Here is an 18,887-nt window from a genome sequence, read left to right as displayed (position 1 = left end):
ATTTTTGTGAAAGCCCTTCCTTCATAAGTTGTGTAAGGATCCTGAAAGAGTGTGTAATCCTCTCTCGCGCTGTCGTTTAATCAGCCATATAAATCTCTCTCTGCCATCTGGTCATTGTTTCTGTTCTGGCTTTCTGATCCTGCAATGCTAAGCATGTCTCAGAATAGGAGGACGTAAGCTGGTAGGCAGGATGCACTTAAACTGCTTTAACAGGGAGTGGCGGATTCGGAGCCACGTTTTTTTAATCAAGTCATCAATTTTCAGCCTTTCATCAAAGCTATGAGACTGTGATTACTCAAAACTCACCAAATACACCCAACCAACCAACAAACGACACCACCAAAACCACCATCTCCTCTTCCACAAATTACCCCAAAAAAACAGTGCCTAACAAAACTACTACTGACTGTCATTTCTTATTAACCAATTACAAACCCCAAAGGAACCCCAGGAAGCATCATGGGAGCACCCCTATGCCTCTATATCATGTAAACCATACTGTTTTGTGTGGAATATTTTATATAGATCAGTGTAAAACCAGTGTGGAACTGGTTTAGTCTGGACTGAGTCTTGATTGACCCTGTAGGGAGCTGGACTGTGGTGTTAAAGCTCGTGTCTCAAATCAACAACATTAACGGGTGAGAAAAGCTGAAGTTGGGGTTCGCCCAAGGTGCTATACAAGCTAGATCCACCACTGTTAACAAACGCTAATGCTTTACTTGAACCCTGCTACATAACAGTGACATAACTTTGCCATAAAAATGTCATGAGAGATGTCACATGCTGTCAGGAGTTCCCATTACCAGTTTGCAGATGATTTACGGTAACGTATTCAGTTATGACGACAACTGGCAGCCTGTGGAATCTCCCGTGAGATGTTTATGGCGTAGTTATGCTGCTCTACTGCCACAGACAGGGAAGACGAGTCAACACTACCTTCTGTGGATAGAGATGTGATTTAAAACACTATTCCTTTCAAACACCTCCATCCTTAAGCCTTTCTAATTCATGCTGTTCATGTCTGTAGGTCCCAGAAGAGGACATCGCGAGCGTTACCGACATGCTTCAAGATCAGAGGAAAGACGCCGGATGCTGAACGTAGCTTTGCGTAGAAGCAAAGGTCTAGACGTGTGGGTGTGGAGCGCTGGGAGTCGTATGTCCAGATGACTAACACTACAACCAGAAGAGTATTAACTACTGACCGTAATTGCCATTGTAACTACCGAAAGTGCTTCCATCACAACGTGTCTAAGCTAGGGCTGGCTCTCGAGGGATGGAGCTAATGGTCACGTCAGACAGCTTTGAAGTGCTGTTTTGATCTTTAAACTAGTCGCACATCAAAGTAACACTTCGCTGTCTGGAAATGATATACGACCAAAAACACAACCCAGAGGTTTTTAGCATTAGCATTAGCATGTTTATGGGTTATTTTGGCAGGGTTTAATAAAGGTAGCACACAAAAAACACTCAGTGTTATATTTGTCTTCCAGTATTGTTATAACGATTTTTTTTTTGAGAACTTATCTAGGGCTAAACATTTGATTTGTGATGTAGCATCAAACTGGCTCCCATAAGAATAGTAGTTACTGAACATTTCATTAGTTTTTTTTTTTTTTTTATTAAAAAGGAAGTATGTATATATTTCAGTCTTGCCATGTGTGACAATCTTATTTCCCAAACAGTTACCAGCATCTGTGAATATTGTTTTTTCGACAGTATGACGAACTGGGGTGGCTTTGCGAATACAATGGTTTTCCCTTTGGTCACGGCACACCGGATTATATTTTCATTCCTTGATCAGGGACACAGTTTGCTAACAAGAGCTCCTACCAGCTTGCAGCTCTTTTCAACCTTTATAAGTGTTAGGATGGGAAAGCTCAGCTGTTCCACTGTTGACTGATAGATAGGTGAACTGCCTTTCTGCCTTTGTCGGCTCCAATTGATAACAAGCCTTAATGTGGCCTTTGATTTGTTGATATGTTCCAACTGATTCAGCAGTGTCAAATGTTTGATGTGGCTTCTGTAGATTTGCCTGCAAGGATAGATGTATGTGGTGTTAGACTGATGAGCTGTTGCCGTCTTCTCAAAACCTCACAATTCGTTTTTTTTTAATGGTTTCAGCACTTCATAGTTAAAGGATCAATAAAAAATGGTCCAAAATGACTTGAAATGAACATCTCCTGATACTGAAGGGGAAATGTGTCAGTGTTTTTTACTTTCTCCAGAATTCAGAGTCATTCAAAATGCTCTGAAGGTGTGAAATTGTGGTTTATTGTAGAGAAACCTACTGACTTGCAGATCAGATTTCCTCACAGTGGTGGTGATGGGAATCTCAATGTCTACAACTCACAACTGTCTTTAGATTTTTTATATGCAACGTTGGTAATGATAAATCCAGATTTTTGGTGCTGTTTTGCTGTATAACACCCTACATGGACCTCTTTGCCATTTATATATTTTACAGTTTTTTTTGAGGCCAAAAGCTTATTTCAAAGCTGTCATTCCTGTGATGTAGCTGTCCCAAATATTTAACACTGGATGTCTCGTTCCATTTACCGCCACTGTGGAAAGTTCTTTGTAAGCTTATCTAGAATGTAGCTTTGCAAATCCACTCTCAATTACTTGGTTTATGTCTATAGATTATATAGAAACTTAAATTGTTACCATTTCAGAGATGAGAGGTTTTGTTAAGGCAGCAACAAAACGCTGTACATAAAATCAGTAGGTGTAAGGTTTCCAAGTTACAGCACACTATTTCTAATCTACTTAATTATTACAGGTTTTTTTGTCATCTTATCTGAGGAGTTCCTTAATTGAAAAACTATGAAAGACACCGTAAAACCCCAACATGCACTTACATAAAGGGTTTGGGTAAAATCAGTGAGTAATTTGGGGAATAAAATCTGGAAATGTGGCGTAAATTGAAAATCTTGAAGAAATGTACTTTCTGTATTGTTATAAACATTAATGTCATAATTCAAACAATTTCAGAAATTCTCTGAAACTCTTTTGCACAAAGGCCAGATATTACAAGCTTTTTTTGTAAAAAGAGCTTCAAGCTGTTTTCATTTTTAGGTACATTTTGTATCTGGAAGAAAATATTGTATGTTTATACCTGCTGCTTGTTCAATAAAGTTGCAACTTTCCGTTTATTATTGTTTTTATATATATATTTATCTAATAACTGAAATTATGACCCCAGATATGAATATAATTACTTCATATAACGGGTGTGCGATCCGATCCAGGCATATTTTAAAGGATAGGGTACTGGCTATGTTAATCCCAATCCAATTCCGAGTCTCTGTTTCAACTACAGTGTTCACAGCACATTCACCCACTATAAACCAGTAAATTCACACCAGTAGACCAACAACAACAGATATCAGTCCAGAGTGTGTACCACTACACACACGCACACACACAGGAAGTGATTAGACGGCAGTGTTGTAAAGGAGCTGGGAGCTGATTGGTCAGGGAGGATTATATGATATTAAACACTATAAAACATTAATTTTAAAAAAGGTATTGACTAAACTAAATCTATCAGTCCAGAAGGTCTGATCAGAGAAACTGATATTGAAAATAAAGGGATTTTACTGAACTGTGTGGATTATTTGCACTAACACAAATATCAGATCAGTATTGGCACTTCGGATGAGATAGGGGGGCAAAATAACCTGATTATAATAATCTAAGCTAACCTAAACCCTGGTCAGAAATCACTAGACCACCAGAAAGTGAAAGTACTGTGGGGCAGTGGAGGCTCAGTGGTTAGATCACCATGTTATTGATGATAGGGTTGTGGGTTCAATGCCAGGACTGCTCATCTTATCCAAACTGTGTGGCTGGATTATTTACACAAAGATCGGATGGGAATTGGCTGAAAACCAGCATTAAGAGACTCAAATCAGAAAAATAACTTGATTATAATCATAATAAGGTCACATTATTTTAACTGGCTAGACCACCAAAATGTAACAGTGGGGCAGTGGTGGCTCAGTGGTTAGAGCATCAGACTATTGGTGATATGGTGGGGAGTTCAATATCTGGGCCTCTCCTCTTATCTAAACTGTGAAGCTGGACTATTTATACAAACAAAGATCGGATCGGAATCTGCTGATAACCAGCATTGAGCGACTCAGATCAGAAAAATAACCTGATTATCATCATATTAAGATCACATTTTTTTAAAGTCTTTGCTGACCAAAACCTTGCTTGTCAGAAATCACTACACCACCAGAATGTAAAAGGGCTGGTGGGTCAGTGGTTGGAGCACTAGACTACTGATGACAGGGTTGTGGGTATAATACCCAGGCTGCTAGTCTCATTTTATGTAAAGTGTGTGGCTAGATTACTTATACAAAGATCGGATCGGAATTGGCTGAGAACCAGACCACAAGAATGTGAAAATCCTGTGGGACGACGGTGGCCCAGCAGGTAGGGCCCTGGACACTTGTGGGTTCAATACCCAGACTGTTTGTCTAATCTTACGTAAAGTTTGTGGATGGATTACTTATAATCAGTGGTTAGAGCGCTAGACTGTTAACGACAGGGTTGTGGGTTCAATACCCAGGCTGGTAGTCTCATGTTATGTAAAGTGTGTGGATGGATTACTTTTACAAAGATTGGCATGGAATTGGCTGATAACCAGACCACAAGACTGTGAAAATCCTGTGGGGCAGTGGTGGCTCAGTAGATAGAACACCGGGCAATTCATGATCGGGTTGTGGGTTCGATACCCAGGCTATTAGTCTCAGCTTATCTAAATTGTGTGGATTGGAATTGGCTGAAAACCAGCATTAAGAGACTTGGATCAGGAAAATATTAAGATCACAGTGTTTTGAAAGTCTTTGCTGACCTAAATCTGCACTGCTCAGCGGTTAGAGCACTGGGCTATAGATGACAGGATTGTGGGTTTAATACCCAGCCTCAGCTAGCTACCACTGCCACATGAGCAAGGTCTGTTGCCCTCTCTGCTCCCTGGGTGCTACAGTAATGGCTCATTAATACGTGTATATGGCCACCAAGTTGGTTGCAGCTCTAAGGAACAACTGTTGGGCATTAGGCATGGTGGCAGTAGGTTCATGTTTATCTGCTCCATCTGAATGCATTCATTAGATGGGTTGTATATAGTGTATCTTTAGCTATGCACCTCAATTTTGCCTTTACCTATACCCCAAAACCAGCAGGTTGGTCAGTTGGTCAGCAGGTTGGTCAGTAAAAACTTTTTTATGTATTTTGTTTTTACAGTTGTGGTCAGAAGTTTGTGTAGAAATTATCGTCATGGCAATATTGGGCTTTTAAAGATTGCTTTGAACTGTTTGCATGCTTTCGGGGCGTTTCCTGATCTTTTATTTACCCTCCTGTTAGTGATCATGATTGGCAACAGGCGGTTGCTTCTCTGCGCCCATGTAAAACAGGTCTGTTTGACATCACTCCTGGGATTGCGCAAGTACAATGGGGGAAAGTCCAAGTAGCACAGTGCAGATCAGAGAATGGTGATCGGAGATTTACCCAAGTCAGGAATCTCTTGAAGCCATTTCTACACAACTACAGATCAGTTCACACACTTTTTGGGGAGGTGGCCAGCCACTTTGCCCAAGTCTGGAAAAACTCTCAGCTCAGAGGAAGTTTCAGATGGTCAGGAACAACGCAAGAACCGCTGAGGCACGGATCTGCCATGAACTGGAACCTGCGGGAACATCAGTGTCCCTGTCCACGGTCAAGTGAGTTTTGGTGAGCTGATGTTCAAGAAGGAAGCCAAAGTTTACACCTTCAAGCTTGTCTAACGTATGCAGCTGAACCACACGGACAAAGAAAAGCCTTCTGGAGGAAAGGTTTGTGGCCGGAAGAGACAGAAGTAGAGTTCTTTTTTGCCATGATGACCAGAGGTTGCTTGGAGGAGGAGTGAAGCTGAGGCATTCAACCTCAAGAACACGGTCTCACCTCTTAAGCATGGTGGTGGTAGGTTCATTTTCTGGCATTTCTGGCATGTGCCAGTGGAACTGGTACATTGCAAAAAGTGGATGGAATAACAAAGGAGGAGGACTGCCATCAGCTAAGCAGCTGAAACCTGGACACCACTGGGTGTTCCAACAGGACAGTGATCCCAAACACATACCATACCATGGTTGTGGCATGGATACAGCAGGCTAACGTTAAGCTTTTGCAATGGCCCAGAAGGCCTGACACCTCAATCCTATCGAAAATATATGGACAGTACTTAAAAGTCAGGTCCATGCCAAGAAGAACAGTGAAACTCTGCCAAGAAGAATGGTCAAATATCCCACCAGAATTCTGCTAGATGCTTGTTGATGACTACCACAAGCATCTGGTCCAGGTGCAACTTGCTGTAGGACGTTAAAGGGACATTCAGGTGTGCGCTATGTGTATCTTTGACCCTGTATGTTGTGTGTATTGCTCTGTTGTAAAACAATTGACGCACGATGGCCATGATGAGTAGATGTAAACTTCCAACCACAGTAACTGATCTATATAAGGAGTGAAGTCACTGGGAGTCTCACTTTAGAAAATAGTTTCTCTAGTCGTTATCGTCAAGTTGGGTGGGCCGTTATCTACAGCCATTTTTAGTGAAATTAGGTGTAAATCATTGATGACAACACGGAATTGCTCACACCAAAACAATGAATCACTCAAAATTCAGTTTCATTTTGAACAGTCTACTTCCATAAAGCCTGCATATATCTATACTAAACCCAGACCAACTAAAATCAAACTAAAAACACAAGACTAGATCACTGAAAATGATCGTGTTCAAATAATATAGATAGTCATGTAAAACCTAACAAAAAATAACTAGAAAACTAGACATTTTCAATTATATTGATTCATCAGTTATATTGGTTACATAAACTCTAAAGTCACCTAAAATATAATGATTACCTAAAACTGAAACTTAAAATTATATTGATTATCTAAAATCTAACTAAAGTTACAAGGCTAGCTGGCTTAAAATGATAGTGACTACCTAAAGTCTAACTGAAATAACAAGACCAACTTAATCAAATTAGATTTATTGAAAATAAGAAAATAAGACTAGCTAGTTTAAAGTTATATAAATGTACGTTATTGTACATGTATGTACAATCTTAGGTCACTTAAAATATATTGATTACCTTAAATCTAATGAGTATAATCTTAAGGTAGCACATCTTATTTCAATTACTTAAAATCTAAGGTCACCTAAAATATATTGGTTACCTAAAATCTAACTAAAATAAGATTAGCTAACCTAAAATGATATTACTTGCAATCTGTCTAAAATTGCAATAATAGCTAGCTCAAAATGATATTACCTAAAATCTAACTAAAATTACGAGGCTAACTGGCTTAAAACTATATTCATCACCTAAAGTCTAACTGAAATAACAAGACTAACTTGTGTAAAATTATATTTATTACCTTAAAACTAACTAAGATAAAACTAGCTAGCTTAGAATTATACAAATTACACAGATCACAGGTCACCTAAAATATGCTGATTACCTAAAATCGAACTAAAATAAGATTAGCTAGCCTAAAATGATATTAGCTATAATCCTTCTAAAATTGCAAGAAAAGCTAACTTAAAATGACAAATCTTAAGACTCATTATCTCAAAATTATATTAGCTAAACTCTAACTCAAAAGTCTAGCTGAAACAACAAGACTAACTTGTGTAAAATTATATTTATTACCTTAAAACTAACTAAGATAAGGCTAGCTCGCTTAAAATTTATAAGAATTACGTACATCACAGGTCACCTAAAATATACTGATTACCTAAAATAAGATTAGCTAGCCTAAGATGATATTGGCTACAATCCTTCTAAAATTATGAGAAAAGTTAACTTAAAAGGACAAATCTTAAGACTCGCTATATCAAAATTATGTTAGCTAAAATCTCACTAAAAAGTCTAGCTGAAACAACAAGACTAACTTGTGTAAAATTATATTTATTACCTCAAAACGAACTAAGATAAGGCTAGCTCGCTTAAAATTATATGAATTACGTACATCACAGGTCACCTAAAATATACTGATTGCCGAAAATAAGATTAGCTAGCCTAAGATTATATTGGCTACAATCCTTCTAAAATTACGAGAACTTAAATTACGAGAACTTAAAATGACAAATCTCAAAATGATATTACCTAAAATCTAACACAAAAAAAGACAAGCTAGTATAATTTTTCTTTTGATTAACTACAATCTAAAGCCACCAAAAATGTTATTGGTTGTGATGTATTACACACAGTAGTATTTTGCATACTTAATATATTAATGAGAAAGATGACTTGTCCTTTCTGCAGGTTTTCCCCATCTTGCACATCACTGCATCACCTGAAGCTGCACATTCTAATTACTCACATTACAAGAAACGTTTCCTCAGCTAATGTCATAAATGTAAGTGGTTTAGTTTGAATCACTCTTTTCTCTCATCATCCACATTTGTTCCTCTCTAATGCAAGAACCCTTTTAGTGTTATGTTCATTTACTGTACTCTTTCATGCTATTCATACTGCCCTGCATTAGGAGTTGCAATCTGTAAATTTTAGCACAAATGCAAAGCATTCTTCTTTGTGGCATCTTTCTTGCAAAAGTAAGCAAGGTCATGAAAAAATGTCTGTTGTTTATCTGCTTGATCTTACACTGGAAGTATGACACAAATCTAACCTATCAGCAAAACTAAAAAAGAAACAAATTCTAACAAACAACCCAAGTCAGCATGGGGAAGATCAAAGAATAGACACATACAAAAACAGAAAGTTTGAGGCCTTTGTAAATTAGGTCAACTGCTAGCTTAAAATAATATTGATCACCTAAAACCTTCATCTAATCTAAATCTAACCTTCATAAATAAAGTTTTCTTTTAAGAATATGGCAACATTCAAAGCTACTGACCATTGAAGTATCGATTTATGATTTTTGTATATTAATTTATTGAATTTGCCTTTACCGGCACTTGTAAATAAGATTCTACCCACATGCTTTAGATCAAACTGTTCAGAAGGGATCTCAGATCTCTTTCCAATGACACCTGGAGCACCACGTAAAGAGATAATCTGACCCTAAACCTGAAAAACCTACGCCAGAAATTCCAAATTTCCTGTAAAAAATCATCCCTTTACTCATGTGGATAAATTGTTTTGGTGCTTACGATGGATTTCCCAGAGTCTTAGCTTCACAAAAGTCAACAATCATCTACCAGGTGATTTTAGAGCACTTCATGCTTCCATTTGCTGATAAGCTTTATGGAAATTGAATTTCCTTTTCCAGCAGGACTTAGCTTCTACCCACAGGTATGCTGGTTATGATATTACAGTGCTTGATTGGCCAGCCAGCTCTTCAGACATTAACCTATAGGGTATTATCAAGAGAAAGACACAATCCAGAAACACCAAAGTTGAATAGGCATCTATGACATCCTTATCCATCAGTATGAGGAAAATCACAGAACACGAAAATGAAAGATAACCGAAGATTTGAGGCCTTCATAAGTCTGGCCATAGCTATGAATGTTGGTTCATACCACAGACACTCATGCTTTTCAATACATTTGCCCCCAAAACGTTCTCCATAGATCACATTTAGACATCTACAAGAGTTAGCTCCATCTCCAGGGCCCCAAACTTGATAGATTGTACTAAGCAGATGCTGCCTTCGTGTCAAAAGACCACTTGAAGATCAGATAAAGCCACTGCTGTCTCCAGAGCTTTAAGTGGAACTGAGATCTATGGTCAGATGGATTTCCAGAGATAAAAACAGACATAATTAACTTCAACTTCATAGGCCCCGAAACTGAAACCTGTTGGACTCCACAAGGTATACTTAACCAAATAATGCATTAAGCATTAGTATTAATAACTAAATAATAAACCTAGGGGCCAAAAGGTTAAAGTACCTCCTCATGTTCCTATGCAGAAGCTTGCATCCAGGCCAAGAACCAATTACGAGTGTATGTTGATAGGTATGTGATATGTGAGCCTGGTTTTAATTCCAGAGGCACCATGAATTCCATGAAATCCATCAAACATTTAGATGTTCAAAATGAAAATATGGGTGCCTCTGGAGACCCAAACTCACCATGGTTTGATGTAAGATCCAACAACATAGGCATATTTTTGTAGACACATCTGCTAGAGTTTTAAGAAACTCCATACACTGCATTTCCAAGCCTTGAACTACTGAGGAACATTGTTTTTCACGTCATAGCTCTCCCCTGCACCCACAAGGTACGTATAACCTACAACTTACTGCCCACTTACTGCCCCAAACTATGCTCTGACTAACCAGGTTTTCGTGGAAAGGAGAAGGGGGCATATATTACATCAGTGTTCTTCATAGGTGTCTCTTAGGTTTTCAAGTAACACTGCAATTTGCCTTTCTAACGCAATCTCCTGCATCACCGCAAAGGCCCTAATGGAAAAGCATGAGTAAAAAAATGTTTTAAAGAAAGCGTCAATCAGAAACCATGATCTAATACGGCTCTGGTTTAAGGTGTTATTAGTGACGACTTTCATGGTCAAGGCGAGAATTATTAACGATGCCACAGATAGACAGTTTTGACATTACTGCATAAGACTCACTGTGACTGTCCTGTTCCCTTATAAGGCCACAGATTTTCAGTTAAGAGACACTTAGCACTCTTTGATGTAATTATGCAATGCAGTTTTTATCAACCTTGCGGCAGTTACTTTTAAGGGTGTCTTTTGCAACAGATGTTGAACTCTGCAGATATCCATTAGAGATTATAGGGTTAGATATCTAAACCACAATCAAGTGCTCTTGAAATTCATGGCACTACTACTTAATTTTCTCAAACACTTAAGAAAGAGACTGACATCAGGTCACCACCTGAAGTGCAGCCATGAGTTTAGGAACCACCACTACATGCAGTAAGACTGAAACTGAACAGCTGAAACTGAAGCATAGCAGGGTTGCAAGGAGAAAGCCGCTGCTCTCCAAAAAGAACCTTGCTGCACATCTGCAGCTTGCTAAAGATCACATGGACAAGCCAGAACAGTGTTTAATGGACGAATGAGATCAAAATGGATATATTTGGTTTAAATGAGAAGCGCTGCATATGGATAAAAATATAAAAACCTAACCTATCTGTGAAACATGGTGGTGGTGGTGGTGGTCTCAGTGTGTGGGCCTGTTTTGCTGCATCTGGGCCAGAACAGCTTGCCATCAATGATAAAAAATGAATTCTGAAACATACAACATATCAGAAAAATATGTCGGAACATCTGTCCATGAGCAGAGTCTCAAGAGAAAGTGGGCCATGCAACAAGACAATGACCCTAAGCACACAAAATCGTTTTACTGAAGAATGGAATGGCCAAGTCAAAGTCCTGATCTTAGTCCAATAGAAATGTTGTGGAAGCCTGAAGTAAGCAGTTCATGAGTGCATTCTTTGTATTTGCAGTGTTGCAAACCTCAAACCTTTGCTATTTCGTTTCACAAGATCCTTATAATGAGCGAGTTCAGCTAGTTTAGTTTACAGTGCACCCTTTACTAACACAAGCATTTGGCTTGTTTAATGTGCCACAGAAATGCATTGCCAATATAACAGGACGCTCTGGAGCAGCCAAGCATGAGTCTAAAGCCACCATGCCCAAAGCCTTTAGGTAGATGGAGGGGTATAAGAAGCCCTGCTGCACCGAGAGCACTGGGTTGTGGAGCAGTGGAACTGACTTCTCTAGAGCATTGGCGCTTTAACCGAAACCTCTTGGATATGTTTAAATGGCATTTTTGATGTAGCTATAATTAATAATCATCCTCATTATTCAAGTGTTGACCTCACTAATGCTCTCACAGCTGAATGCCATCAAATCCCCACAGCAATGCACCAAAAATATAGCGTAAGGCCTTTCTGCAACAGGCAAGTCTGGAGGAGCACACATCTAAAAACATTTGGACATATAGTGTAGGTGCAATAGTCTTGGCAAAAGAAAAGAATGGCCACCTACTTCTGTATTTAGGTTTAGGGAGTAAGCCTAACCCAAACCCTAACCTCAGACTGAGACCTTTAAGGGTAATTTGCTGGAAACGAGCCCTTTTTTGCTGCAAATCTTTCACAGTGACGATAAGTTCAGCTATTTAGTGGCATATTTGAAATGTGACTAATGGAAGTCATAGCATTCCATTCGTTGTTTATCTGTACTTCCCCTTAGTGCATTGTATTGCTATTGCAACACAGGTGACGACAGGCAATAAGCATTTTCACAGAAGTCATAGCTCTTACTGTTAAACTGCATGTGCAATAACATCTGATTTAGGAACCAAATGTTTAGAGGACCTGGAGGAACCGCTTGACCACAAAAAAAAAAAAAGAAGATAAACCAGGCAAGCTTAGTTTTGCTGAATCACCACAACAAATCATCTGCTCTTTATGGTATATAAAATTCTATGGCATAAAATGACCTCTATTATGCTTCAGGTATCATTTCAAGTGACCCTGCTCAGGACTCAGGGCTCAGGACATCATGAGCATGGCTTGTGACCAATGTTGTGGTAGCCATGCTGGGCGAAGGCCGGCAACGGCGGCAACACTGCGACCGGGATAAAAACACTGCAGTGGTGATGCTGGGCAAGGCTGACGGCTGATGGTTGGCACGGTAGCGAGGCTAATGTGATAGCAAGTCTTACACCATGGTAGTCTGGGGGCTGACGCGGTAGTAATGCTAAAGCCGTGAAAGAAATGCTAACACAGTGGTACGCGATGCTGGCCGAGGTCGGCGACTGGCTGGCAGCACGGTTGCCTGGCTAAGGTCACGATAGTAGATAATAGTTTTAGGGATTAGATGAAGATCTGGTTGCATTTCAGGTGAATTTCATGCAACAAGTTCTTAATGTAAATAAGGAGAAGTTAATTAATTTATTCATAATTAATGTCATTAATCTATTAAGGAAACTGATCCAATATTACAGATCTGTGAGTGGCAAAAGCATGTGAACCCTTAGTAATTAGAGTAAGGGGGTTTCAATCAATGGGATGACAATCAGGTGTAAGTGGGTGGAGTTTGGACTCCACCAATCCATAGTCAGTCAGTCAGATCATGAACAAATGGAGGAAATTCAAGAGCATTATTTCCCTGCCCAGGAGGGGTCAACCAGCAAAGATCACGTCAAGAGCAAGGCGTGTCTGCGAGGTCACTAAGGGACCCGAGGTAACTTCCAAGAAACTTAAGGCCTTTCTCACATTGGCTAATATTAATGTTCAGTGTTCTCCTGAAAGTGAACTCATGAAAAACAGTGGTGAGCATAGCAGGGTTGCAAGGAGAAAGCCGTTGCTCTCCAAAAAGAACCTTGCTGCCCATCTGCAGTTTGCTAAAGATCACATGGACAAGCCAGAACAGTGTTTAATGGACGAATGAGATCAAAAAGGATATATTTGGTTTAAATGAGAAGAGTGTGTTTGGATAAAAGCATAAAAACCGAACCCATCTGTGAAACATGGTGGTGGTGGTCTAAAGGTTTGGGCCCGTTTTGCTGCATCTGGGCCAGAACAGCTTGCCATCAATGATACAAAAAGGATTCTGAAACATAATGGCAAATTCTAAAGAAAAATATATCGGAATATCTGACCATGAGCTGAATCTCAAGAGAAAGGGGGCCATGCAGCAAGACAATGACCCTAAGCATACAAGTCGTTTTACTGAAGAATGGAATGAAATGGCCAAGTCAAAGTCCTGATCTTGGTCCAATAGAAATGTTGCACAAGCCTGAAGTAAGCAGTTCATGAGAGGAAACCAACCAACATAGCTCAGTTGAAGCAGTTTTGTACAGAAGAATGGGACAAAAAATCATCGAAGCCAATCTGCAGGACGAATCGACAGTTACAGGAAATGTTTAGATGCAGTTATTGCTGCACAATAGGGTTACATTAGATACTGAAAGCAAAAGTTCACCTACTTGAACTTGCCCCACAGATATCAAATCAAATCATTGGTAAATGTATTGGCGTTTTCCCACAACTGGTGTTGTTACAAAAGAGCTTTACAGAATCAGAATCAGTAAGTTGACAAGAAATCAACAAGACATAAAAAAACAAGACCTCCAGTGAGCAAGCCAAAGGCGATAGAGTCGAGGAAAAGACTCTCAGAGCTGGAGGAGGAAACCTTGGGAGGAACCAAGACTCACAAGGGAGACCCAATCATCCTCCTCTGATCAGAACTATTAATAAATTATTAATGAAAGTCATCAAACCTCCACATATGACTGTTCTACTGGTCAGATGTGCAAAATAATCATAATATAACCTAATATTAAATCATCCTTCTTAATTAATAGAAGGCCAAGTCTAATACTTTTGTGTCCTTTGTTTAAATTGGTTCTCCTTATATACTTTAAGGACATGGATGAATCGATAGATTAATGAATAGAAGGATGATGGATGGCTCAACATAAAAATCCATGCAAGACTGCATGCATACACATGTTCTTACACATATTCAAAAGATATCAAAAGAAGAACACCCAATAACGCCCAAAGCTTTTTTTTTATTGTGGGTGTCCTTTTGTATTTTCCATAAAACGGAAAATCTGTAGGCCAAGGCGTTGCTCATTCCTGAAGTACACAGGATGAGTGGGCCTGCTGTAGGCTCAGCGTGGGTGTGCTCTAGTGCTATTTGAGGCACGAGCGTCTTACTGGTCCTCCACCAAAACTTTCATCACTTTTTGTAACGTCATGAATTTACCTCGATGAAATCATGAGGCTATGAGTGTCAGCGGCAACCAGTATGAGGCCTATATGCACACATACTGACGGTGTGAATGAATCTTGTGGGAAGAACTTCACAGGAACTGCTGTTACTCATGGAAAGTCTAATTAAAACTCATTCAAATAAAAGTTTACTTTACAAGCTGTTCTCAAACCCATTTCGTTAACCACAAGCAGCCCATAATATATGGAAATACATCAGTAGTAAGATATCTTATGGAATTACTTAAGAGGGGAAAAAAAAGCTAAAGTGAGCATCCCAATGACACAGTAAGTGTCGACAGAGTCTGATCATTTGTTGTTGATGCTGTAAGATAATAAAAACCATTTCCTTTTCGTGACTAAGCCCCTTTGCGCTATAAAACATGGCTCTGCTCTTCTCTGGCCCATACACACATCCCTCGGTGAGCTGGATTATTAGCTAACTGCAATTTTAGCTTGGAGATCCTTTAACGACGTTATCAGCATGAGATTCACAGCAGGTAACAGTACCATTCAAGTACCTTTATTTATTTATTTATTTATTTAAGATATATTACTTTATGTATTCAGTGAAATATTTGTTTTTGTACTGTAAATGTAGTTTTTATTTTGATAAAAATGATAAAATATTATAAAAATGTAGTTTAATTATTACACCTTTAGTGGCAGTTTCAGACATTTTAAGCAGTAATCTATTGAAAGTTTTCTCAGCATTTTTCTCACACTGTTATTTCCTCTGCAGGCAATCTGAAACTATGCACCAGCCTTGTGATCATGTACCACTTCTCCATACTTGTGACTACACACGGCTGCAAACCAGTACATCAGGCAGAAATGATAAAAGAACGCATCTCTGGCATTTTAGAGCATTATGTGAGTAATTTATAAATGACTAAAATGTACTGTAACAAAAATAAGAAAAAAAGCCAAAGATTATTTCAGTTTTAGTCATCCAACAGCAGTGTCATAGTTTTAGTGGCTAATTAACCATAACTACCACAATCTAACCGATGCTGATATAAGCTAACAGCACAATAATCTGCAGCTTACATTGCCTTGACTTAGGTTCAGTAAACTCAATGTTAACTTATTTTTTTTTATATTTATTTATTTATTTATTTATACTGCAAGATAACAGTAACGAGATTAAGGGAACCTTTCTGATGTTGAAAATAATATTTTTCAAGAATTGTACATTCAAACCACATTTTCAAGACTATACATCATGATAACTTGTTGTGGAAATGTGGTAACAAACTACAGGAACTTGTTTTATCCAACCAACCAACCAAAAAAAAAACCTTTTTAAAACATATAATATTGAACCAATTTTTCTTTAAAATTGCAGCAAAGGCTCTGCAAGGGTTCTGTAGAAAAGGAGATGGTTCTATTTAGAAGCATGACAACTCAATGAACCATTTGTATGCGTAAATGGTTTTGTTATATTCTTAGGAAACTAAGAAAAAATACTACACATGGTAACAATTCTTGAACTAGGTTTATCTAACTGGATTATATACATTTTATAAAACTTTACAGTTTTTGCAATTGAGGGTATATATAAATATGAATAATGAGATTTTTGTGCGATGTTCGGTCAAAGTAGTTGAGAATATGAGAATAGATTCACAAAAGAAAAAGAAATGACACTTAAGCTAGGTGTTTAATATTTCAGACTTTATATATATATAATATATAATATTATTGGTCAATCCTATCATTTAATTTACGATACTTTTTTTGTACATTTAATATGCCTCGTAATCCATAAATGGATAAACGAATCCATATATTTTTGAATGTGTTTCACCATATGGCTAAGATGTGAGATAATGTTATTGATCACATTTAATGAACACTGATTTTAATAGTTATAGAAAATTCAGTGATTTTTATTTTGAATAAAATCATGAACATTTTAAATCCAAACTACAGCTACAAAACTTTCTCTCTTTAGAGCAATCACATCACGTACTGTGGCACTTTCCATTAGGTGTTTGATATGAACGGGTTAATGTACTAGTATCTAACTGCTATAGCCTGCCTGGTGCTCTAGTGAGGTCTCTGCACAATGGTCCGTTTGCTCACTTGCTCGATTTCTGTTCCAACAGAAGAATATAAATGGACCGAATTTGACACCCTGGCCTAAGAACTTCTCTCAGCTGCGCATACACCCGGGATCAATCGACAAGCAGAAGACCGACGCTGTCTGTGGGGTCAACTATACAGTTTACGCACTTGATTCGATTTACAGATATCAAGAAAAGCTGAATCACAACAAAATTAACTTCCTCGTAAATCTCAACAATACCATCGACAAAGTGAAAGGAACTCTGGAAGTGTGTCTAAATAAAAGTTTCTTGAATGTAAGGTGTGAAGCCAAGGCAAACCCTGAATTCCCTCATGATGAGGCCGTCTATCCATGCAAACAGTGGGGCCTGGCTGCCTTGGAGCATACTTTAAAGTTCCTCGACGAGCTGATCGTTTTTCTGCAAAAACATTTTCCTGATGTAAAGTGACAGCCAGGAGGCAGCTCACAAAAACAGTCCAAAATGTGACTTGATTTCTACAAATATGTAATATTTTTGTACCTTTATTACTGGTTAAGTACATATTTATATATGAGATAATATTTATTTACTGTATTTTTCTACAGCTATATTTATTAATAAAATATAATTTATTCATTTTGTAACAAGTATTTTGTATTTATTCTGTATTGTCACTGGGGTCCCAGGAAGAGCATCATCTAAATAAAAATAAATAAATAAATAAATAAAATCAAATTTAAAAAAAAAAGAAAAGCAGAGAAGAAACTTTGAGCGATGCTCATTAGGGAAGCAGGTGCACAGTTAGGCCTCAGACCTCGGTGTGTGTAATTTGCAGCCTGCAGTCCCGTGGGATTATCATAATTAATCAACTTGTCAAATGTGCAACAGAAGTAACTTGGCTCTTGTTAATTTTCTACTTTCCATCCAGGAGGTGTTGTGTTGATAATCACGATGATTAATTGTTCATACACTGAGAAAAAGAGTGAGAGAGGGAGAGAAAGAAAGAAAGAGCAAGAGAGTTTCCTTTGAGGATAATCTAATTTAGATTTCATTATTACAGATTATAGCGAGCAAACTTAAGACTTTGGAACTCTACGGCCTCCTTCAAGGTCTTTTTAATCTGTGAAACAACAATCTAAGCATCGTCAAACTGCTCAATTTAACCACAAGTTGGGTAAAAATATATTTTTCAAACTTTATCAGATTCGATTTTGAATCAAGATGAGACGATCCTCATGACTCAGTTTGAGAGAGGTTGATTTTTGGGACTCAACAGGTTTATGTACTACTACTGTAGGCTACACCACTTACTGTAGCCTGCCTGGTACTCTAGTGGGGGCTGTGGAGTCAAGATGCTTTATGAGGTTTTCATATTAGAAATGAAATGAACTTGCTCGTTGCACTTCATAATAAAATATGGTTATTTTAATATATCAGAAATTGAATTAATCAGATTCGTCTCAATTTTTACTCAAGATAGCACAATACACAGTGACTCATTCATTCGTCGGTTCATTTCTGATTTGGCTGCTGTTGTGTGGTAGGGGGCATTTGCTGGCATGGTTCGGGTCCTCTTAGAGAGAAGCGTCACTGTGAAATACAAAATAACACTGATCAACTTTGTCCTATAATGAAACATTTCTATACTGATGGGGGTGGGCAGCAAAAGGAGTCACAGAGGAAATTATGAAATCCATGGCCTTCAAAGTCAGCAGGTCTCAACCTAACTGAACAAATACGGGAGTTATTATATTATATTATATTATATTATTATTTAATTAATTTTAGATTTGAATTCATCAACTCTTGAGAAGGGAAAGAGTGATTATTCAAAAACCCAACCCTTATACCAGGCTCCTGCTCATCATGTAAAATCTCAAAGATTTCTTAAATCATGACAATTCAAAAACATGAATGGATTCAGCAAGTGTGTGAGGGAGTGTAAATTCCCCATATGTTAAACAAAAAGTCAAATCTAAAAACACTGACCATTGTTTGGGCTCTACTGGCTCTATAATGGGAGGTAGTGCTTGGGCCCCTTTGATTGCCACTTGTGATGTAATTGTGATGTAATTTCCCACATTTGCTGTTGTTGCCTAACTTCTGACTGGCTCATAACAATT

At 38.2% G+C, this 18,887-nt stretch overlaps 1 protein-coding gene and 1 long non-coding RNA gene across 2 annotated transcripts in view; both read left to right on the top strand.

Annotated features, from left to right (window-relative positions):
* Positions 1 to 3,150, top strand: part of castor1 (cytosolic arginine sensor for mTORC1 subunit 1) — a 28,549-nt gene extending 25,399 nt beyond the window's left edge. The window contains exon 9 of the mRNA XM_072664891.1: positions 1,028 to 3,150. Coding sequence (XP_072520992.1) covers positions 1,028 to 1,096 — 69 coding nt within the window. The 3' untranslated portion in view covers positions 1,097 to 3,150. The remainder of the gene's footprint in view (positions 1 to 1,027) is intronic.
* Positions 3,151 to 15,134: 11,984 nt separating this feature from the next.
* Positions 15,135 to 17,309, top strand: LOC140542247 (uncharacterized). The gene is made up of 3 exons (XR_011977990.1): positions 15,135 to 15,213; positions 15,456 to 15,586; positions 16,825 to 17,309. It is a non-coding gene; the product is annotated as an uncharacterized lncRNA (long non-coding RNA).
* Positions 17,310 to 18,887: the final 1,578 nt, after the last annotated feature.

Source organism: Salminus brasiliensis, chromosome 20 (genome assembly GCF_030463535.1).
Source record: "Salminus brasiliensis chromosome 20, fSalBra1.hap2, whole genome shotgun sequence".
NCBI classification, from domain to species: domain Eukaryota; kingdom Metazoa; phylum Chordata; class Actinopteri; order Characiformes; family Bryconidae; genus Salminus; species Salminus brasiliensis.
Note: the sequence above shows the minus strand (reverse complement) of the source record. Positions and strands in the feature narration are given on the sequence as shown.